The sequence below is a fragment of the Spermophilus citellus genome (assembly GCF_964194105.1).
Source record: "Spermophilus citellus genome assembly, chromosome: 14".
Taxonomy (NCBI): domain Eukaryota; kingdom Metazoa; phylum Chordata; class Mammalia; order Rodentia; family Sciuridae; genus Spermophilus; species Spermophilus citellus.
In genome coordinates, this window is record NC_138194.1 from 89,867,693 (window position 1) to 89,887,509 (window position 19,817).

General features: G+C 42.5%; 1 protein-coding gene across 5 annotated transcripts; it reads left to right on the top strand.

Annotated features, from left to right (window-relative positions):
- Nucleotides 1-13,233: 13,233 nt before the first annotated feature.
- ZNF572 (zinc finger protein 572) lies at nucleotides 13,234-19,573 on the top strand. Of its 5 annotated transcripts, XM_081265822.1 has the most exons (4): nucleotides 13,234-13,469; nucleotides 15,207-15,284; nucleotides 15,502-15,615; nucleotides 16,264-19,573. In XM_081265822.1, exons 3-4 carry the CDS (start codon nucleotides 15,537-15,539, stop codon nucleotides 17,781-17,783), a joined length of 1,599 nt encoding a protein of 532 aa, XP_081121948.1. In that variant the 5' UTR covers nucleotides 13,234-13,469; nucleotides 15,207-15,284; nucleotides 15,502-15,536; the 3' UTR covers nucleotides 17,784-19,573. The 5 variants fall into 5 exon arrangements, with proteins under 5 accessions (XP_081121948.1, XP_081121947.1, XP_081121950.1 ...); XM_081265821.1 differs by lacking the exon at nucleotides 15,207-15,284 and having other exon boundaries at nucleotides 13,234-14,070; XM_081265824.1 differs by lacking the exon at nucleotides 15,502-15,615.
- Nucleotides 19,574-19,817: the final 244 nt, after the last annotated feature.

A 19,817-nucleotide genomic window follows, 5' to 3' on the forward strand; every position in this document is an offset into this window, starting at 1 on the left:
AGGATTGCCTGTTAATATTTTAAAGAGGTACTGCTTTAAGAACTCACAACCTGGGTTAATTTAAGATAATGAGTTATAGGGAGTTGCCACCTACAGGATAGAGAGATAGACATTGAAGTTCAGTACCCTTAATATAAGGCTGTTGACTTATTTTGCTGGATGTTTAAGATTAAGTTTTAAAATTAAAAATTTGGCTCTTGCCCTCTGAGTCAGTCTGAATCAGGGAATAGGGAACTGAGCAAAGGGCTCTGCAACTCTAGGCCACATAACTTCCCGAATAGGGAGATTAATGAGACCAGTGGAGGGCAGAAGGCCAATCAGTGCATTTGCTGTAAAGAGGAGGGTCATCAGAGAAGGGAGACATCCCTGATGCTTCTGAGGGAAGCCGTATGGTCAAGCAAGGCCTGGACCCATCCTAGCGCAAATGGCACTAGCAGAACTGAGAAGCTGCTGTGAAGTTCCCGAGGACTCCCAGGAGACTCAGCTGACTGTTAACAATAGGTAGAACCGAAGTCAGTTTGACTTGCTTCATCTTAAACACTTAGCAAAGACGGTCAAAGCCAAAGCACAGCTGTTCCTGGACATCTTAGATGATAATAATAGTTAAATGTAACTTCCATAAATAAGTAAACTGGAGGCTACAAAAGAGATTCTTAGACAGAAATGCCTGATAACTGTCAAAGGGACTGCTAAAGTAGTTTTAGTCTAAGGCCTTTGTTTCTAACCAACGCAGGTAGGCTTGATGTTTGCCAGTATGGTTATCCAGCCCTGAGTAGCAGAATTAAAGATTTCTCTATTAGACACAGAGGTCATACTAGTAAAAGGATTTTGCAGGATCAGATGGCATTAAATTATTAGACTATATCTTAAGGAAAAAGACATCTGTAAACCTAAATGTTAGTTGTTGTGTTTACATCGCTGATATTTCTGACAATGTGACAAATATCCTTAAAGATTTACATGCTCAGATGGAAGCCATGTCCTCAGCAACTTTGTCGTGGAAACAATATCTTAGCTCCTAGTTCCTGGTACTGCTTGATGGAAAACATTGTTAATCTTTGTCTTGGTCATTATATTCATTGGCATATTCTTGTGCTGTGGCATTTATTACTGCACCAATATGGTTCCAGTACTAATGAGTTCTTGTTTCTCTTATAGACCACCTGTCATTCAAATGGCTCTCCAGCCTATTACTTCTCAATTGGACTTTTATCATGGACCACTCGATAGACCCGATATTTTTAAGGGGGACTCCAAACTGCTTGCCCCACGCCGTCCCTTTTCAGCCTGAAGAAGCCAGAAAGATTTTCTTCGTCCCCCTTCCTCACAGCAGTAAGGAGTTCCCAAATTAGGGGTGGGGGGAATGAAGCCAGATTTAAAGTTAGGTAGTCAGTGTAGCTAGATAAATCGGGGTCTAATATCGAGTGAAATCTAAAATGGAGGCCATGCTGAAATCGATTCTAGGAAACGCAGGACAACTCATAGTGATCAGACAACAATATGCTCCACTGGCAGAAATGAAAAATGAGACCTTCCAATAATTATGATTCAGAACTTTTAAGATTAAAAGTAGTCAGAAAAAGGAGTGGGGAATGTAAGGGTAAAATTTCTAAGCTGATTCTAAGCTGCAAAAGTCTGAGTTAAAGTGTAAAAGACTAGGGCATTGTAAAGCTTCTAGATTGCAAGGCCTGGGCTAAAAAGTAGACAATTCCCCTGCTACCCCCGGAACCTGTAATGTCTGTAAACTTGTTAGGACAATGCGGGAGCTGCTCAGTAAATATCTCCATTGATTCCCTGGTTGTTTAATAGCTAAGGGTTCCAGGTAGCATGGCACGTAGGCATCCAGGCCCCAGAACCAATCAGTTTGAATGTGTACCCCACTTAGAAGTGACCAATCACCCCTGCCCAAACTGTTCCCGCCAATGAATGGACTAATCATGTATCAGAGTTGTTGTTCAATTTCCCCGCGCCTCATGATGATTTGTTCTGATGTATGCAAAGCCCCCCGCCCTCTCCAAAAAGTGTACTTAAGCTCTGCTTGACCTCTGCTCTGGGCTCTGGGCTGCTCTCCCTTCTTGAGTGAGCACAGAGTCCCAACGCGTTGGAACGGATCCCTAATAAAAAATCCCCCTTGCCATTGCATGAAGCTAGTCTCGTGTGGTCTTTCCTTCTCCGATGTTTCGCCGGACCCTTACAGTCTGTTAGATTGCTCTCCCCAGAGAGTTCTAGGCATCCTCACTACAGTAAGAAAAGTAGCCCCTTGTCTGTGATTTGTTTGCCAACCAGTTTACTGATTCACCCTTTGATTTTTACGATGTGGTTATTTTTTCCATGCTGAAAAACAACTTTGTTTGCAGTGGGTTTTTTCTCTTTATAAAGGGCCTGCCCATTTCAAGATTGTCCTTAAACTTTCCCTTTCTCCCGGTTTAATTTTTTATTTTTTGATATTGGGAATTGAACCAGGGGCACTCAACTACTGAGCCACATCCCCAGCCCTTTTTTAGTATTTTATTTAGAGACAGGGTCTCACTGAGTTACTTAGGGACTCACTAAGTTGCTGAGGCTTGCTTTGAACTTGCAATCCTCCTGCCTCAGAGTGGATGGGATTCAGGTATGTGCCATCATGCCTGGTTTTCCCAGTAATTTGTGTGTGTGTGTGTGTGTGTGTGTGTGTGTGTGTGTGTGTGTGTATGTGTGGTGGTGTTGAACCCAGGGCCTTGTGCATGTGAGGCAAGCACTCTACCAGCTGAGCTATATCCCCAGCCCACTCTCCCATTGTTTTTGAAGGTTACTTATTTTATGTTGCAGTCAGTCATTGACTATCCAGAATTTGTTTTGCAAAAGATTGAGACAAGGGTCCATTTGACACACAAACCCTACCCCAGCTGTGTCACCAGTCTCTACCTTGTAACACCATTTCTTTGACTCATGGGCCTCCACCCTCAGCTGCATCTTCTATTCCTCTTTCTCTCCCAAAGTTTTCTCATGGACTCTGTCCCCTATCCTCACAAGCTGGTGTTCTTTGAACCTGAATCCCATCTTCTCCTCTTCATGGGCCACACATTCTATTTTCTACTCTAGAATTTCTACTATCTTCTTGCCTTTCTAAGATAATCATTTGCTTTCATGGCAGAAACTATTAACTCTAGGTTGATGCTCATAGCCCTATTCAGGCATCTCCCACCTAAGTCAGGTAATTTGTTTCTGTTAATCTGACATTCTTAAGGAAATACTAACTGGGGTCCTATTTCTCATTATTTCATATAGGAAAAAAAATGTAATGTATTACATTTCAACCCCAAATCTCCATGTGTTATTCAGCTTCCCATCACTGTGACAAATACCTGAGATAAGTCAACTTATAAAAAAAAAAAAAGGTTTTCTATGGATCACAATTTTGGAGGTTTCATCCCATGGTTAGTTTTTGCTTTTGGATCTGTGGCCAGGCAGCATATCACGATGGGCACAAGGCCGAATAAAACCTCATGTCTGGAAGTGAAAGAGAGGAAGAAGATGACTGGGGTCCCACCATACCCTTCAAGGGCAAACCCCAGTGACCAGGCTTCCCAGTAGGCCCCACCTCTTCAAGTTTCTACCACCTCCCAAGTGTCAAGCTGGGGACTAAGCCTTTAACACAGGGACCTTTGGAAAACATTCTAGATCCAAAAACTACAGTACGCCAAATAATTTTCAAAAAGTCTAAAATCAGTGACTGTTTATGTACAAGTAGTGGAAATGCTCATGATGTCAGGATACAAAATGCTTAGAACTTGTTTTACTATCGCCAGACAATGCGATTGTTTATAAGTGATAGCATAATCAGCAGGAACAGGCTTTTCCAAGGAGCCATCCCACAACACGGACACCCTGTGTGTTCACACAGGGAGAGGCTTTCAGAACATCCACAGCATGATTCTCAGTCTGCCGCAGTCTGGCTGGGCACAAAATAACCAAGCCACCACAAAGCCTTGTAGGTTCAAACCAAACAGCAACTCTTTATTCCCGAACTCTCACCGGCACTCTACACACATTTCCTGGGAACACACTGCTTCCACCGGGCTCAGAACCCCGCTAGAACTCAACGAGAACTCCAAAGTAGGGGGCGCCCGAGGCAGCAGGATCCGCCCTAATCCCAGCAGGATCTGCCCTAATCCCTGAGCAGCCCTAATCCCAGAGCAGAGTCACCTTTCAACCATTCCCTCTAGCAAAATGCCAAGCGTCATTCCGACTAAACTGTGGCTCTCAACATCAGTCTTCTGCTCATTATTGCCACCTCCTTCCATCTTTTTAGACCTTTTTCCCCTAGCCACTCCTTCCTATGAAAATTTAACATTTATACTGTGTGTCTGTTCCCAATACATTTCTTTGCTTTATGCATAAAGCAATATATTTTCCTTTCCTCTGCCCCCTACCTCTCTCCACTTCCCATTGTTATAATCTATTGAACTTCTATTCTTCCTCCCTGCATTATAAAGGGAAGACAATGGAATGAATCTGACATAATTTTCCTATGTACATATGTGAAAATATCACAGTGAATCCCATCAGCATGTACATCCACAAGAATGGGGTCCTAACTAGAATGAGACATATTCCATGCTTGTATAATTATATCAAAATGGATTCTACTGTCAAATGTAACTAAAAAGAACCAATAAAAAAAGAAATAAAATATATTTTCACCTCTTCACTTTAAGGACCATCTTTTGTTCCCATCATTTATCACAGAGGACAGACAGTATAATCCCTTTTGAGAATTCACAATCTATAATATTTTTGCCACAATATTTTGTTTTATCCATTGTATTTAGAATGAAACTCAAGACTTTGAGGTTTCTTTTTTTAAGAATGTAACTCAATTTGCTTTCATGGCAGAAACTATTAACTCTAGGTTGATGCTCATATCCCTATTCAGGTTTCTCCCACCTAAGTCAGGTAATTTGTTTCTGTTAATCTGAGATTCTTAATGGAAATACTACTAAATGGGGTCCCATTTCTCATTATTTCACATAGGAAAAAAATATAATGCATTATATCCTGTCTGTATTTTGTTAAAACTGTCATATGAAGTTTGGGGATGTAAATGTATCTCTTCCTCCACATAAATAAATTGAGATATTTGTAAATTCTATAAATTGTATAATAGCTTTATTGTGATAGAATTCGTTCACCATCAAATTTACAAATTTATTCTTAGTGTACAAAGTGGTTTTCAGGATATTCCCAGAATTGTGCAACTATCATCATTAACTGATTTGTTTTTTACCTTTTTTTGTAAAAAATTATTGGCTCCTTTTAGAAGAAGCTTTCAGTTTGATTCCATACCATTTATTGATTATTGATTTTACTTCTTGACCTTTAGGAGCCTTGTTAAGGAAGTTAGTTACTTAGTTGACATGATGGAGAGTTGGTGCAGGATCTCTGGTCTAATGTCTAGGTCCTTGACCCATTTGAGTTGAGTTTTGTGCAGGGTGAGAGATATGGGCTCAATTTCATTTTACTACATATGGATTTCCAATCTTTCCAGCACTACATGTTGAAGAGGCTATCTTTTCTCCAATGTGTGTTATGGCGCCTTTGTCTAGTATGAGGTAACTGTATTTATATGGGTTTGTCTCTGTGTCTTCTATTCTGAATTAACTAATGTTTTAACATTTCCTTGCCCTACATAGAAGTCCCCAGCATCCTGCAACTTTTAGATAACAAAAATCCAGGAAGTGATCCAGTGGGATCTGTTGGTCAGAGACATGCGGTGGGTGTGCCCATCCATATTTCCCCATTCATAGTTCTACATTAAAAACCTACATCACTCCCAGAATCAAAAAAGTGCATTAAATTTCCCATGGTTTTCCATTTCATCATCTTCTGATCTTTAATCTTGGCAATTATACTCACCTCTCAGCCGTTTTTCCAAGGTAGATACCTCAAGAGTGATCACCAACTCCCTCCTTTTCCTGCCTTCTCACAAAGAACCAGTCCCCCAAATCCTGTGAGTTCTCCAGAATGTTCTTGCAATCTGTCCTCAACAGCTCCTCTGCCGTTAGCCCTTCATCTCATCACCACTTACCTGGATTACTGTAAGCCTCCTGCTGAGTTTCTCCTTTACCCCAGTCACAGGTAAAAACACCAACTGTGTCAAATTGAGTTCCTTTTGTTGGGAAAAGTATAAACGGCAGCCGCACCCCAGAGGAAAAAAAAACCCAACATGGCGCCTAAGGACCTCTTCTTCCTACCTTCCTCTTTTCTGCAGTGGCAGGAAAAGTTCCCGCCCTGTGAACTCTCCCGCCAGCGCCAATTTCAAATCTCGCTGGTGGGGAACCTTAGCCCCAGTAAGAACTAACTCCTGGGCTCTGGAGGTGATATTTGGAAGAACTTCACAATAAATGGGTGGCCTGCCATTTATCTAAGCCCTACCATCTCCCCCTATGTAAGCACACAGCCTTTTGCAATAAAATTGGAATTCTCCCGGCGAAGTGACTTTGGGTGGGGAATTCTTTCACCTTTGCCTGCAGATTTCAATTCAGTAGCCTCTGGGACCCTTTAAAATTTGGCCTCTTCCAGTCTATTCACCCACTTGTGCCAGCATTTCCTTGTCCCATGATTGTACATCATGTTTCCTTCAACCCTTGAGTTGTGACCATTATCAAAACAACTGACCTTTACAGGACTGTGTGCCTATGCAAGTTCTGATCCCTTTGCCTGATCCCTTTTCTTCTTACCCATCAAAGGAGCAAACTCCTATTCATCCTTCAAAAGCCAACTGCTCTTCAGCGGTGAGTCTTCAGCTTTCTGAAGCAGTGAGTCTGCACCTGGGGGATCAAAGTTATGTTATAGAAAATTCTGTTACAGCACTTACCATGTTGTGCAGTAATTTTTCTCTTCACGTGACTCTTTCCCAATAAAGCATGTCCTGTCTCTTCTCCCCAATGTGTAGTATTAGCCAATGTTGCATTCACAGTGTTGATCAGAGGGAGAAAAGGCATGTGTGATTCTCGTTTTAGAGAATAAATGTGCTAAACTAGTGAATTCCTGGGAAATTTATAGTCAGGATAAGGATGGAATTGCTGCAGAATGTTGATGCTCTTGCAATCACAGAAGCAAGGTGAGCCAGGCACACAGCTGCCATCTGCTTGTATGGAGCAGAGGCTCCTTAGAAAGCTGAATTTCTGCCGGCCTCTTTCTTCCTAGTTTCAACTTTATATGCAATTTTTAATGTTGCAAATGAAACATGTGGTAATCAGATCCAAAGCAGTTCATTCAGTGCTTTTTAAGAAGAAACTCTGGAATGAGTGGGGGAGAAGTTTGTACTCCAAAGGAGTGAATCACTCATTTACTCACTATGAATTCAGTCAAAGGAATTGAATGGATGCCGTCTCAAGATTATAGATGCAGAAGAGAGCCTTTCCTGTTTCCCACATCCCTGCAGCGCCATCAAAGAACTGCTGTCAATACTTTTTGCCTTTCATTCCAACTTATGGGTCAGGAAGAACAGCCTCTTCAATGAAGGAGATGGAGCGGGAAAGACTGACCCTGACTGGGATTCAGCCCTCCTGGGTGCTCTATAATCTTCCAGCTCGTGGAGCATTCCTCTCTTGCTCTCCGCTTCTTGTGCATGTGGCCAACAAAATTTCTTGGGAAGATTTTTCTCTCATGCAAATGAGAGCAAGTCAAATACACAGGTGGAGTTTGGATCTTTGCACCCAAGGCCATCACTTCAATCTGGCCTTAACTTTGACAGAGCAGGTAATGTCAATTGCTACCTGATACCTGAGTCAGGCATTCTTAGTTGGTTTCTCAATTGTTTCTCAACTGGTTTCTCAACAGGTTTCTCCATTGGCTCAGAACCGATGAGCATGTAGAAAACCAAATGATAAACAGGATGCAGGCTGGGGAAGAAATGGTTTGAAATCTTTCTGGAAGTCAAGGCAGGCTAATTGGGGAGACGATGTTTAAGCTGAGATGAGGAGGAGTGGGTGTTTTCAATGTGACAATGGAAGGCAGGGGAGAGGGGCTTGGGTGGAGGTGACAGGGACAATGGCATGGTGGCAGAGCATAAGGTACAGAGGCATGAAAGAACAAGCTGCATTCTGAGAACCACAAACTGTTTGCACTCAGTGACAGGAACATGGAGGTCAGAAATGAGAGATAGCAAAAGGTCTTTGGATATCATCTTGTTGATTAATGTCTGTTGTGGTTGAGTAGATTTTTTAGCTTGCTTTATCTTAGTGAAGTTGTGGGATTCTAAAGACCTTTTATTTTTTTATTGTCTGGGCCTACAACCCCAGCCGACATAATACTTTCAGAAATCTTGAGGCTTTTGGTGTATAGATATGTAATCCACTCTGAGACCAAAACTGTACCCACAAATCTCATAAGATGAACCCTTTTGTATCAGGTTCCTCACATGGACTCTTTGGTGTCCTGTTTAACAGAGAAATTCTCCATGGCCTGCCCTGAAGACTTGTAAAGGGCTTTGGTAGTTTACCAACACTTATTAAAGCCATTATCCTAACAGTACCTGATATTTGATCTTTTCTTAGATGCTACTTCTTAATTTTTGCGTTGTTTATCCATCTGGAGAAGGTGGGAAGTAGAAAAAAAATAGTTTCCTAACCCAGCATGTCCTAGTTCCTGAATGCTCAAGGGTTGGTTCTTTAGTGCTCTCTCTCCTCTTGCCTTTGTTATCATAGACAGTGAGAAGGAGTCAGGTGGCACTTTTGACATTCCACCTTGGAATTTCCTCAGTTATACCAGAGATCAGCTGGTGAGCAGGTAGCATGTTTTTGTAATTAATGCCTGTTTGTAAATTCATGCCTGTCTGCCAGTCTTGCACATGGCAGAGCCAAGTGTTTGCAACAGAGACAATGTGACCCACACTTGACTGTAGAGTTGTTTTTCTATGGCTCTTTGCAGAAGGGGTTTGCTCACCCTACCCAAGACAATTGAGTCCATTAGATAAATTTTTCATTTTCCAAAGGTAACAGTGTTGCCAAATCTATGCCACTGTATAACAAGGATTCCTCCTTTAATTTTCCAATAACAGGTTGCCCATAGCTAGACTAGTTCACTGGAAGGCAATCAGCACTCTTCAGTACTGTACTGCAACTGGGGTGCTGGGTCCAGCCTTCTCCACGTACTGTGTGGCCATCCTCCCACTGGGAATCCTGTCTGAGACTGGCAAAGGACTCCACCATTCAATATAATTTCTCCTACAGAAGTTGGTCCGTGAAGCCCAATCGCAATTCCACTCCTGAACCTCTTATAGCTTTTGTGCTGATTAGGTTCCATTGCAGAGAACAGAGTTGGCCTGAGCTGACATGAGGACTGAAAAATTCATGACCGGCATTAAATGGCTTTTGGAATCATGGGAAGGGGTGAAGACACACAAATGGGCTAAGCTTCCAGGAGTGTCTCATAAAGCTGCTGTAATAGATCCTGCCATTGCAGCAGCAAAGAAGTCTAGGAAATGTGATTTTTAGCTTCTTCAATGGTTTAAGTCTGCTTGTGTGGCTGTACAGCATGGACTGGTGGCTTGAATGGCAGAGATTTATTTTTTCACAGTTTTGGAGTCTAGAAATCCAGACCAAGGTACCCTTAGTGGTGGGCTTGAGAGGGCCATCTGTTTGCTGTATCCTCATGGAGGCTTTCCTCTGTGTTTGTGTGTGTGTGTGTGTGTGTGTGTGTGTGTGAGTGTGTGTGTGTGTGTGTGTGTGTGAGAAAGAGAGAGAGAGAGAGAGAGAGATCGATCGATCGATTGATCCATCTCTGGGTCTTTTCCTCTTCTTATATGGACACTACTTCTATCAGGTTAGGGCCCTACCCTTATTACCTCATTTAACTTTAATTAAATGAGGTAATAAGGGTAATAAGTTCTCTAAAGGCCCCCCTTTCCAAATGTAGTCACATTAGTTGTTAGGGCTTCAAATATGTGTAGAAACGATTCAGTCCACAACACCAATTCTCCTCAGCAGGGAGGCAAAATCAAAATCCTCAGACAGGATTCCCAGTGGGAGAATGGCCACACAGTATGTGGAGAAGGCTGGACTCAGCACCCCAGCACTCTGAATATTGAGCAAACCATTTCGCAATATCCATCGAGTTTTGAAAAACAAAGGTGAAGTTACTCATTGCAGCATTATATGTGTGTTAGCAAAGGCTTGGAAGCAACTGCAACAGAAGGGCCCACAGACAAATAATGGAATACTATGTAACTGTGAAAAAAATAAGGGAGCTCTGAGAGGAGTGTCTGGGATGGAAAACTCTCTATGATGGGGTGTTAAGTGGAAGAGAAATTTAGAACAAGTGAGCAGTTTACTATATGCCCAGCAAAGGAAACATCTATTTTTGATTATTACCTGTGCGTATGTGTGTATGTGTGTATGTGTGTGTGCATCTGTGTGTTTGCCAGTAGGTATGTATTTGCTCACAAATATTTATTTATAAATGACACAAACAGACGGCTATGGTTGCCATAGTTAGCCCAGTTTAACTAGAGTGACCCCTGAGCCTTTTAGTCGCGAGAACAGAAACCCGGCAGAATGTTCTGTGGTATGTTTGGGTATTTAGGGGTTGTTTGTTTGTTTAGAAAGCAGATTCTGAAGACTGTTTGCTGTCCAGGATGTTTACTGCAGAGTGCCCTTGGGATCAATGTCTGTGCGAGAGAGGAGAAGGAATCCAGTTTGAGCACAGGCGGGAGCTGACCTGCAGCTGAGGCCTGGCACCAGCATCCTCTGCCTGCCCACTGAGAACTCAGGAGCTGGAATGGTTTAAGAGTTATCTTGCTTTGGACCTTCAACAGTCACTGGGTGTGAACTGCCGGGAGAGGGTGTGAGCTTGGGAGGGACTCTTCACAGCTGCAGCAATGCTTATGGGCTGGCAGATGCAAGCTCGATGCTCATCACACTCCCCTGGTCATCACACTCCCTGAGGTTGGACAAGTCCTTCCTGGAATGGGAATCTGAAGGCCACATCTTTTGTCTATCTTGCAGGGCCTCTTGATACTTCTGACATCACCTCCTGCTAATGTGCATCTCACTGCTTTGCACCTTATGTGTTTCTATCTCAAGTTCTTTTTCTTTACTGTTCCTTTGTCCTTATTGTTCCCCCCTTAACTAACTAGGTGGTTCATGCTTCCATTTCCTTCCTTCATAGTTCCTCTCAGATAAGAGGATATTTCTCCTTACCTGAGAGGACTTCCCAGACCAGAGGACTTCCCTGACCATCTCAGTCAACGTAGTACACCATCCCTGGAATCCTATGATATGACTGTTTCTTTAACATGCTTTACTTCTTTTTCTGCCTCACATCACCTCTTAGCATACATTCCTTTGTTTACTTTTTGTAGTTCTTCACTGACAGCAGCCTCCTCACTCTGTATTGAGCCCAGCTGCACCCTCAGTGCCTAAGATCACACAACAATAGGAGCATAGCATGCTTTCAACAAATAAGTGTTCCATGAATATATGAAGGCACCAGACACTGTGCCTGGCTCAGATGGAGTTGTAAACAAAATCACTGGTAGGCGCTGCCTTCAGGGAGCTTGCTTCCTGGGTGGGGAGAGGAAGTAATGAATCCATCACACAGACATAAATTTCAGTCATGAAGTGACCTGTGATGAAAAGGATCATGGTGCCAGAAAAGCAAGAGCAGGTAACTGACAGGAAGGGCATGGAAAACTGTCGTGGGAAGTGACAGTGACGTGTGGGTTGCGATCTGAAGAACGAGCAGGCTTTGTTTAGGTAAAGGAGGGGGATGGATTTATCTTTTGAAAATGTCACTCTGGATTGAATTAAGAGACTGAATGACAGGGGGCGAATGTGTGCGTGTACAGAGGATTGTTAGGAAACTATGGAAATCCTCTAGCAGAGGGGTGATGGTTACCAGAATTAGGGGGACTCTTGTGGTTGGGAGACACATCTGGATTTGAGAATTATGAAGTACACAATAGATGAGACTCCCTTATGGCCTGTATATAGGAGGTAAGAGAGATAAATTGTATAGATGGTTGAGAGAATATTGGAAGAGGAAGTAGTGCATTTTACTTTATTTCCTGTTTATGTATGTATATGGGGAAGAACAGTGAAAGAATTATCATTTTGATTTTGAGGTATTACTGACACCTCCAATATGAAAAATCAAGTAGACCATTGGTTTTAAGAATGAAGAGTTCAGACATGTATCCTGAACTGGAGATACCTTTTTTTTTTTTTTTTTTTAAATCTGTGTAGGTGGTATTTAAAAATGTGGGAGTGGATGAGATTGCCCAGCTAGAAAACAGTGAGAAGAGATGAGTCGAATGACCTTGAGGAACCCCCATGGTTAGTGAAAACAGAGTTATCAAAGAGAAACAGGACCGGGGCTGGGGATGTGGCTCAAGCGGTAGCGCGCTCGCCTGGCATGCGTGCGGCCCGGGTTCGATCCTCAGCACCACATACCAACAAAGATGTTGTGTCCGCCGAGAACTAAAAAATAAATATTAAAAATTCTCTCTCTCTCTCTCTCTCTCTCTCTCCTCTCTCACTCTCTCTTTAAAAAAAAAAAAAAAAGAAACAGGACCAACTTGATATGTTGGAGGAAAATGTGGTATTAGTGGTATTACCTCAGGACAGCGTTTCTACAAGGAGTACTCAACAGTGTCAAAACTACTGAAAGAGTACGTGAGAACTGAAAAATACAGTTGCACTGATAACAGGGAGATCATTGGCGGTGTTTGTGAATCGCTGTTTCTGTTGCAGAAGGAAGGTTAGGGTGAGTGGAGACGTGGTCACACAGAAGTTGAGGGGCTGCTTTAGGATGGGATGGGGCACTCAGAGTTTACAAGAAAGAATGAAAAGTCCCTGCAAAGGACTTATTTTAAATACTACGGAGTGACTGTTGCAATGGGAAGAGAGTGCAGGGGTGCAAAGGTGAATAGCTTGGTGTGTGTGGCATAGGGGAAAATGAAAGAGAAGTACCTGCTTCTCCAAATGTTATTAATAAGGGCGACTTGTAAAGGGTGCTCCGCTCTCCAACTGTTTCACGAAAGGTCAGCGTGTATCCATACTCAGAGCGATGAGAACCAAAGCAAGAGGATCTTAAATACTATATTGATTTTGATTATGCTGGGATAATGGTAAAGATGCTAAAGATCAATCTGATGACACCCGGATGGCAAGGAAAGCACAAGCGCTAATCAGGCCCCCATCCCGAGGCGCCGAGGAACGCGGTCACAGCTGGCCAATCACAGCACAGGAAATCCCCGGCGCGCTCCTGGCCCGGGACTCTAAGGGTTAAGATCAACGAGCGCTGCATCCTAGAGGGCCCCCCCCCCCCCCCGCACAGCCCGCCGGGGAGGTAGGGGCCACTTCCTGTCCCGGCCTCGGTCGGAGCGTTTGGGACCCCGGGCGGCGGGGTCGGCCGGGACAGGGCTCTTCCTCCGGGACCCCTGGGGGTCGCTGGGGGGCGGCGCGCCGGGAGCGCAGCCCAGAACCGTGAGTCCTCTGGTCCGGGAGCCGAGGGCTGCGAGCGGGAGGGCGGAGCTGTGGCGCCGGCGTCCGGGGGTCGCGCGGGCGGGCGCGGCGTCCCGAGCGCAGTGCGTTTCGCTTGAGGGCTGTCGGTCCAGAGCTGCGCTCCACCTCTCACCTGTCTGCGCTGTCCCAGTGACAGCGGCCATTCTCAGTGGCGTGACCTCTTAAGGACATGCTGTAGTGTCATTGATGACCTGAATTTGCCCCCTTAGCTCCAAAGCCAGTAGTATCGCAGGGGAAACCGTGGGACGCGGATCCGCCCCCCAACCCTTGAGTCCTTGCTAAATTCCTGGATAGAAATGCCCGTTTTAACAGCCCCCGCCCCCCGTTTTGCCATCAGGTATAGGAATTTTTCTTCCCACTGAAACACTGGGAATGTCTGTGATTTAGGTCACTTCCCCTTATATGACCGGCCCTAGATGCCTAGTGTGTTTGGAACGTCCACAACGAGGCACTCTTGGAGGAGTATTTGCATTTCGGGATTAAGCCCAGCGCTGCTCCCCCCTCTCCTCCACAGTATCTGCTCTGCTTCGCAGTATCGAAGTATGGGATGGGCTTCCAGGAGGTGGGCCTCCCAATCCTGCTCTACTGTTTCCTGGTTGTACCTTGGGAAAGCTTCTTTATACCTTTCAATTTATCTGTGAAACCATCTTTTAAGATTTTTTTTTTAAAGATTAAAATATGTGGGGCTATTTATACACCTCAGGCTATTTTGAGAATGATAAGAGAACCATGCAGATTATTTATTTCACTATCAGGCACATGACAGGCAGCAGCTGGATAAAAATTATACTGTTTTTTTTTTTCATTTGTTTTTAATATGTGTGCCTTTGGAGATTCTTCATTTTAGGCTCTTTTGTATTATTTACATCCTGAAATGAATCCAAGTCCATAGATAACTGCCTTCTGGTGGTAGACCACATTCTCTAATCCCTTAAAGTGGTCTGGGGGTGTAGTTGGCTCCAGAAGATGAAGTGTGGGCTGAAATGGTCAGCATGATTATGATAGGTTAATAAACTAAGTGCAAGTCTGGAAGAAGTCCCTGTTTTGTCTCCCTTTTATACTTAGAAGTGACTGGCTACAATTATTTCAGCTCTGCTTTGTTGTTACTGATTTTATAAATTTTTTTTTAAAGAGAGAGTAAGAGAGGAGAGAGAGGAGAGAGAGAGAGAGAGAGAGAGAGAGAGAGAGAGAGAGAGAGAGAGAATTTTTAATATTTATTTTTTAGTTGGCGGACACAACATCTTTGTTGGTATGTGGTGCTGAGGATCCCGCACGCTCATGCGCGCTACCACTTGAGCCACATCCCCAGCCCCCTGATTTTATAAATCTTAACTTTCCATTGAAACTGACTTTCTTCCTTCTGTCAACCACCTGGTTAGTTATTCTTTTGAAACTAAACAAGTTGCTTTCTCTTCTTTAGCTGCTTCTTATGCTAGCATAGGGATTTCTTGGAGTCTTTATAAGTTACTAGTGATGCCTTTTCTGCAAGAATATTTTATTTTTTCAAATATTGGGGATGTGGCTCAAGCGGTAGCGTGCTCGCCTGGCATGCGTGGGGCGCTGGGTTCGATCCTCAGCACCACATAGAAATAAAGATATTGTGTCCACCAAAAAACAAAACCAAAAAATATATATTAAAAAATTCTCTCTCTTTCTCTCTCTCTCTCTCTCTCTCTCTCTCTCTCTCAAAAAAAAAAGGTATTTTTATGAGTGGACATCAAGTACTAGTGTTCATGTCTATATTTGAAGCTTGACCTTCAGATTTTTAATGCAAAGGTAATAATAAATAGTATAAATTATGATAATTTAAAAATTATTTTCTTAGAATAGGTAAATCAGGTTTACTCTTATTTCTGAACGCAGCCAATTTTCTTCAGTATGGTCTCAACAGAACATTCTGTGCCTACAATTGCTATGTTGTAATTGTTGGGAAGGAAGGAGGAATAAACTTAGAACAAGTGCCTCCAAATGTAACCCCTGTTTCCATCCACAGGGTTTCTGCTCCCTAACCTGGCTGTGATTATTGTGATGGAGCAAGGAAAGGAACTGTTGGTGGCAGAGTCTAAAGGTTTCACCAAGAGGGAAAATTTGAGAGTCCTCTTTTCAGGTGAGGGATTGAGAAGATTGTCTGAATCATTAGGCAGTTTGTTACAAGATGTGCTAGGGACCCTGTGGACAGAACAAGGTGTTAGAATGAGACAACACTTACCTTGGATCTCTGCTCTGTCACTTATAAATTGTGTTAATTATTTTGGCCTCAGTTTTATCATCTTTAAGGAAAAGATAGATGATGAATGATAATCTGTATTTCACAAATATTTTAGGATTAATGAGATACCACATGGAAAGCTCCTGTTCTTAGTAAAGGTGGTTATTGTTATTTCTGTATTTGCTCATATTTTAACTAAGCTGTTGACAGGTTGGATGTTGTCAGATGGGATTCTGTACACTTTCACCCCTACTTAGATTCCTTTTTTTCTTTCACATCTTCTAGCATAAAGTTTAATGTGTTATGTTTAGATTGAGGTTCTCCTTGACAGTTGCTAACAGGTTCAATTGCTTCACTTGTGCTGTTAATTCTCCTGCTTCTGGTGAACACATAGAATAAAAGAAGTAAAAAGCTTGAAAACACTTTTTTTTTAATATAAAATACTTGATGAGGTTTTACATTGTTTTTTTCCTCTGTTTCACTACAATTCAGAATTTTCTAGTAGAGATCAGGAAATATGTTTAGAATATTTGTTTATTTTTGCAGGAGATGAAAGTAAGAATATTATGGGAACTGCTCAACACAATGCTCCTCAGGCAGAGAAACTCTGTCTTAAAGATAGAGTTTCAAAATGGCCTAAACATCATGGACCAGAGAATATTAAGAATGAGGATACAAAAGAAGCACCATTAGCATGGTCCCAAGAAGATGAGATGTGGTGTCATGATTCCTATGAGAATGATGGCATGTCACAGTGTTGGGAAAATTGTATAAGAAAAGCAATAAAACCCAACCACCAGGAATGGGACCCGGAAGAACATAACAGTGTCTCTGTACAGCAGAATTCATCCTTGGGAGAGAAACCCTACAAATGTTTGGAATGTTGGAAAAGCTTCAGCAATAGTTCCCATTTGCGTACTCATCAGAGGACCCACTCCGGAGAAAAGCCTTATAAATGCTCTGAGTGTGAGAAATGCTTCTGTAATAGTTCTCACCTGATCCAGCATCTGAGGACACACACTGGGGAGAAGCCGTACCAGTGTGGCGAGTGTGGGAAAAGCTTCAGCAACACCTCCCATCTTATTATCCACGAGAGGACGCACACAGGGGAGAAACCCTACAAATGTCCCGAGTGTGGGAAGAGTTTCAGCAGTAGCTCTCACCTCATTCAGCACCACAGATCACACACAGGTGAGAAGCCATACGAGTGTCCTATCTGTGGAAAAGGCTTCAGCCACAGCTATGTCCTAATAGAACATCAGAGGACTCACACTGGAGAAAAGCCCTACAAGTGCCCTGACTGTGGAAAGAGCTTCAGTCAAAGTTCCAGTCTGATCCGCCACCAGCGGACACACACAGGTGAGAAGCCCTACAAATGTCCTGAATGTGGAAAAGGCTTTGGTTGTAATTCTACTCTAATTAAGCATCAGAGAATCCATACGGGAGAAAAACCCTATCCCTGTGCAGAATGTGGGAAGAATTTTAGTCGAAGCTCCAACCTTATAGCACACCAGAAAACGCACACAGGAGAGAAGTCCTGTGGAAATTCTGAATATGAGGAAAGTGTGCATCAGGACTGCAGTGTGGTAGAGGACTGCAGAGTCCAGCCAGGAGAGAAGCCCTATAAATGCTGTGAATGTGGGAAGAGTTTCGGCCTTAGCTCCCACCTCATTAGACATCAGAGAACACACACGGGGGAGAAGCCTTACAGGTGTTCTGAGTGCTGGAAGACTTTCAGTCAGAGTTCCACCCTAGTGATCCACCAGAGGACTCACACAGGAGAGAAGCCTTATAAATGCCCCGACTGTGGTGAGTGCTTCAGTCAAAGCTTTAACCTCATCAGGCACCGAAGGACCCACATAGGAGAAAAACCTTACAAATGTCCCAACTGTGAGAAATGCTTCAGCAGAAGTGCCTATCTCAGTCAGCATCGGAAAATTCACATGGAAAAGTCTCTTGAGTCTCCTGAAGTGGGGGGTTTCCTTCATGAGTGGGCGTGGAAAAGCTGTTCAGGGAAAATGGCCCTCCTCCCTTCATTTTCGGTCTCAAATTCATCTTCTACGTGAGTTCCACGGATGTTTCATGCTATCCCCCCTCCCCCACTGGACCATTATTAGGAAGGTATTTGGTGATAATTGTGCTCTAAAGTTTATTGGTGTGTTTCCCAAATGCCTGGAAAAAGTCAACCTCTCTGTTTAGAGGGAAAAACTGAGATCCACTGGCTATCTAATCTGTCCAGAGAGAGGCCACCAAGGACTAAGGAGGAACTTTTAAAATGTAAAGTGAGGTAGGAATGGCTTCAGATGGAAATGGAGAGTAATCCTGGGAGTGAGCCAAAAGTCCTGATGCTAGAATTGCCATTGAATCACCTTATTTCCTTTTGTCTTATTGAGTGTAGACAGAGTATTATTGTTCTTAAGAGTTTACCCAGAAAAGTTCATTTTGAACAAATAATGCCATTACCTGGCTGTTTTTGGAGGTCTTAAGAAGAGATGTACTTTTTCCAAATGCATTTTTATTTTCTAAAAATGAACTTGTATCTAGAACCCTGTGTCCATTACCATAGCTTTTAGCCATATATGGCTACTTACACTTATGTTGATTATATGAAGTTTAAAATCCAATTCCTTAGTCAACTAGCTCCTTGAAAAGTACTCAGTAGCCACATATGACTAGTGGCTGTTGTATGGGATATCATCATAGAAAGTTCTTTATTTCAAGATCATCATTCTAGAGAGACTCATAAGTCTTTCCTTTCAGGGTAGGAATGCACTCTGGGGTTTTACTGTCCAATAGGAATTGATATAGAATAGAAATGGGATAGTTTTGAAAGCACTGGGTCAAGAAAGTGGGTATTCTAGTGACTCTGTGTTCTCATTTATGTTCCACCAACTGGGTTATCTAGTGATAAAACATCATTGTCTTGACTAAAGCCAGGATAGGAAGTAGGATCCTGAATTATTCTGTTTTTAAATTTTAGATAATCTTTTGCCTGAATTTTCTCTTCATGTTATTCCTGATTAGATCAGGAACTGGATTCTTTTTCTATTAATTAACACATTAATTCTAAGCCAGTGTCCAAGAATAGTTTGCCTTTGAACACTGATATTCTTTAGCTCCAAGACTGGCTGTTTTCTTGGGCCTCTTGACATACTTGGTCTGGGGATCTGATGATTGCCATCATCAGCTCTATAGGAATGATGCTTTGGGAGGTATTAGATATATCCTATTCCCCTCTCCCACTTTTTCCTACTATTGTGAAACGTAAATGTGTAAAAGTTCAGAATTCCTCTGAGTTGCCCAGGATTGCATTTTATTGTGGGATTCAAAATATTATGAAGAATATGTCAAGATGGTATATTAGTAATGTGAAGTTAGACAGGACCGACTGCTGAAAAGGTTGTAGCTGGCAGGTAATTGGTTTGTATGAGGATTTTTTTGTCTTTCATGCTTGTGGCACATGTGTCCTTTAGTATTGTTATATGATTAAAAAAAGAAAAAAAGCTAATAAAGGAATTTAAGATATATTTGGGGGTGATTTTCTGCTTTCAGCATTTTTTTTTTATGTGACTCCCACCTATGCATCTTTCTGCCTTTGTATGTTATATAGTAATGCCCAAGTTATCTTAAGTTGTAATATCTCAGGGCAAGTTTTGATAGTATTTTTTTTTTTTTTGCCACAGAAAGCTGAGAGTTCAATTAATGATTGGTAATTAAATTATGGGTTTAGGGCTGGGGATGTGGCTCAAGCAGTAGCGCACTCGCCTGGCATGCATGCGGCCCGGGTTCGATCCTCAGCACTACATACAAAGATGTTGTGTCCGCCGAAAACTAGAAAATAAATATTAAAAAATTCTCTCTCTCGCTCTCTCTCTCTCTCTTTAAAAAAAAAATAAATTATGGGTTTATTATCAAGGCTGAAATTTAGTATCAAGGCAGCAGCTATGAGGCTAATCACATGATCTATGGCAAGTGGCCCCTCTGGGCCTCAGTTCCTTCATCTATAAAATGAGGATAATGCCTACCTTGCAAGGTTGGTATAAGAATTAAATGTTTACAAAACTTCTGCCAGAAAGCTTAAAATAAAATGCGGTTAATAT

What these genes read in the sequence shown, in the direction of transcription:
- ZNF572 (XM_081265821.1), top strand. Translation starts at nt 15,537, where the DNA reads ATGGAGCAAGGAAAGGAACTGTTGGTGGCAGAGTCTAAAGGTTTCACC. An exon ending in TTTGAGAGTCCTCTTTTCAG is followed by an intron (nt 15,616 to 16,263) that starts GTGAGGGATTGA and finishes TTATTTTTGCAG; the next exon opens with GAGATGAAAGTAAGAATATT.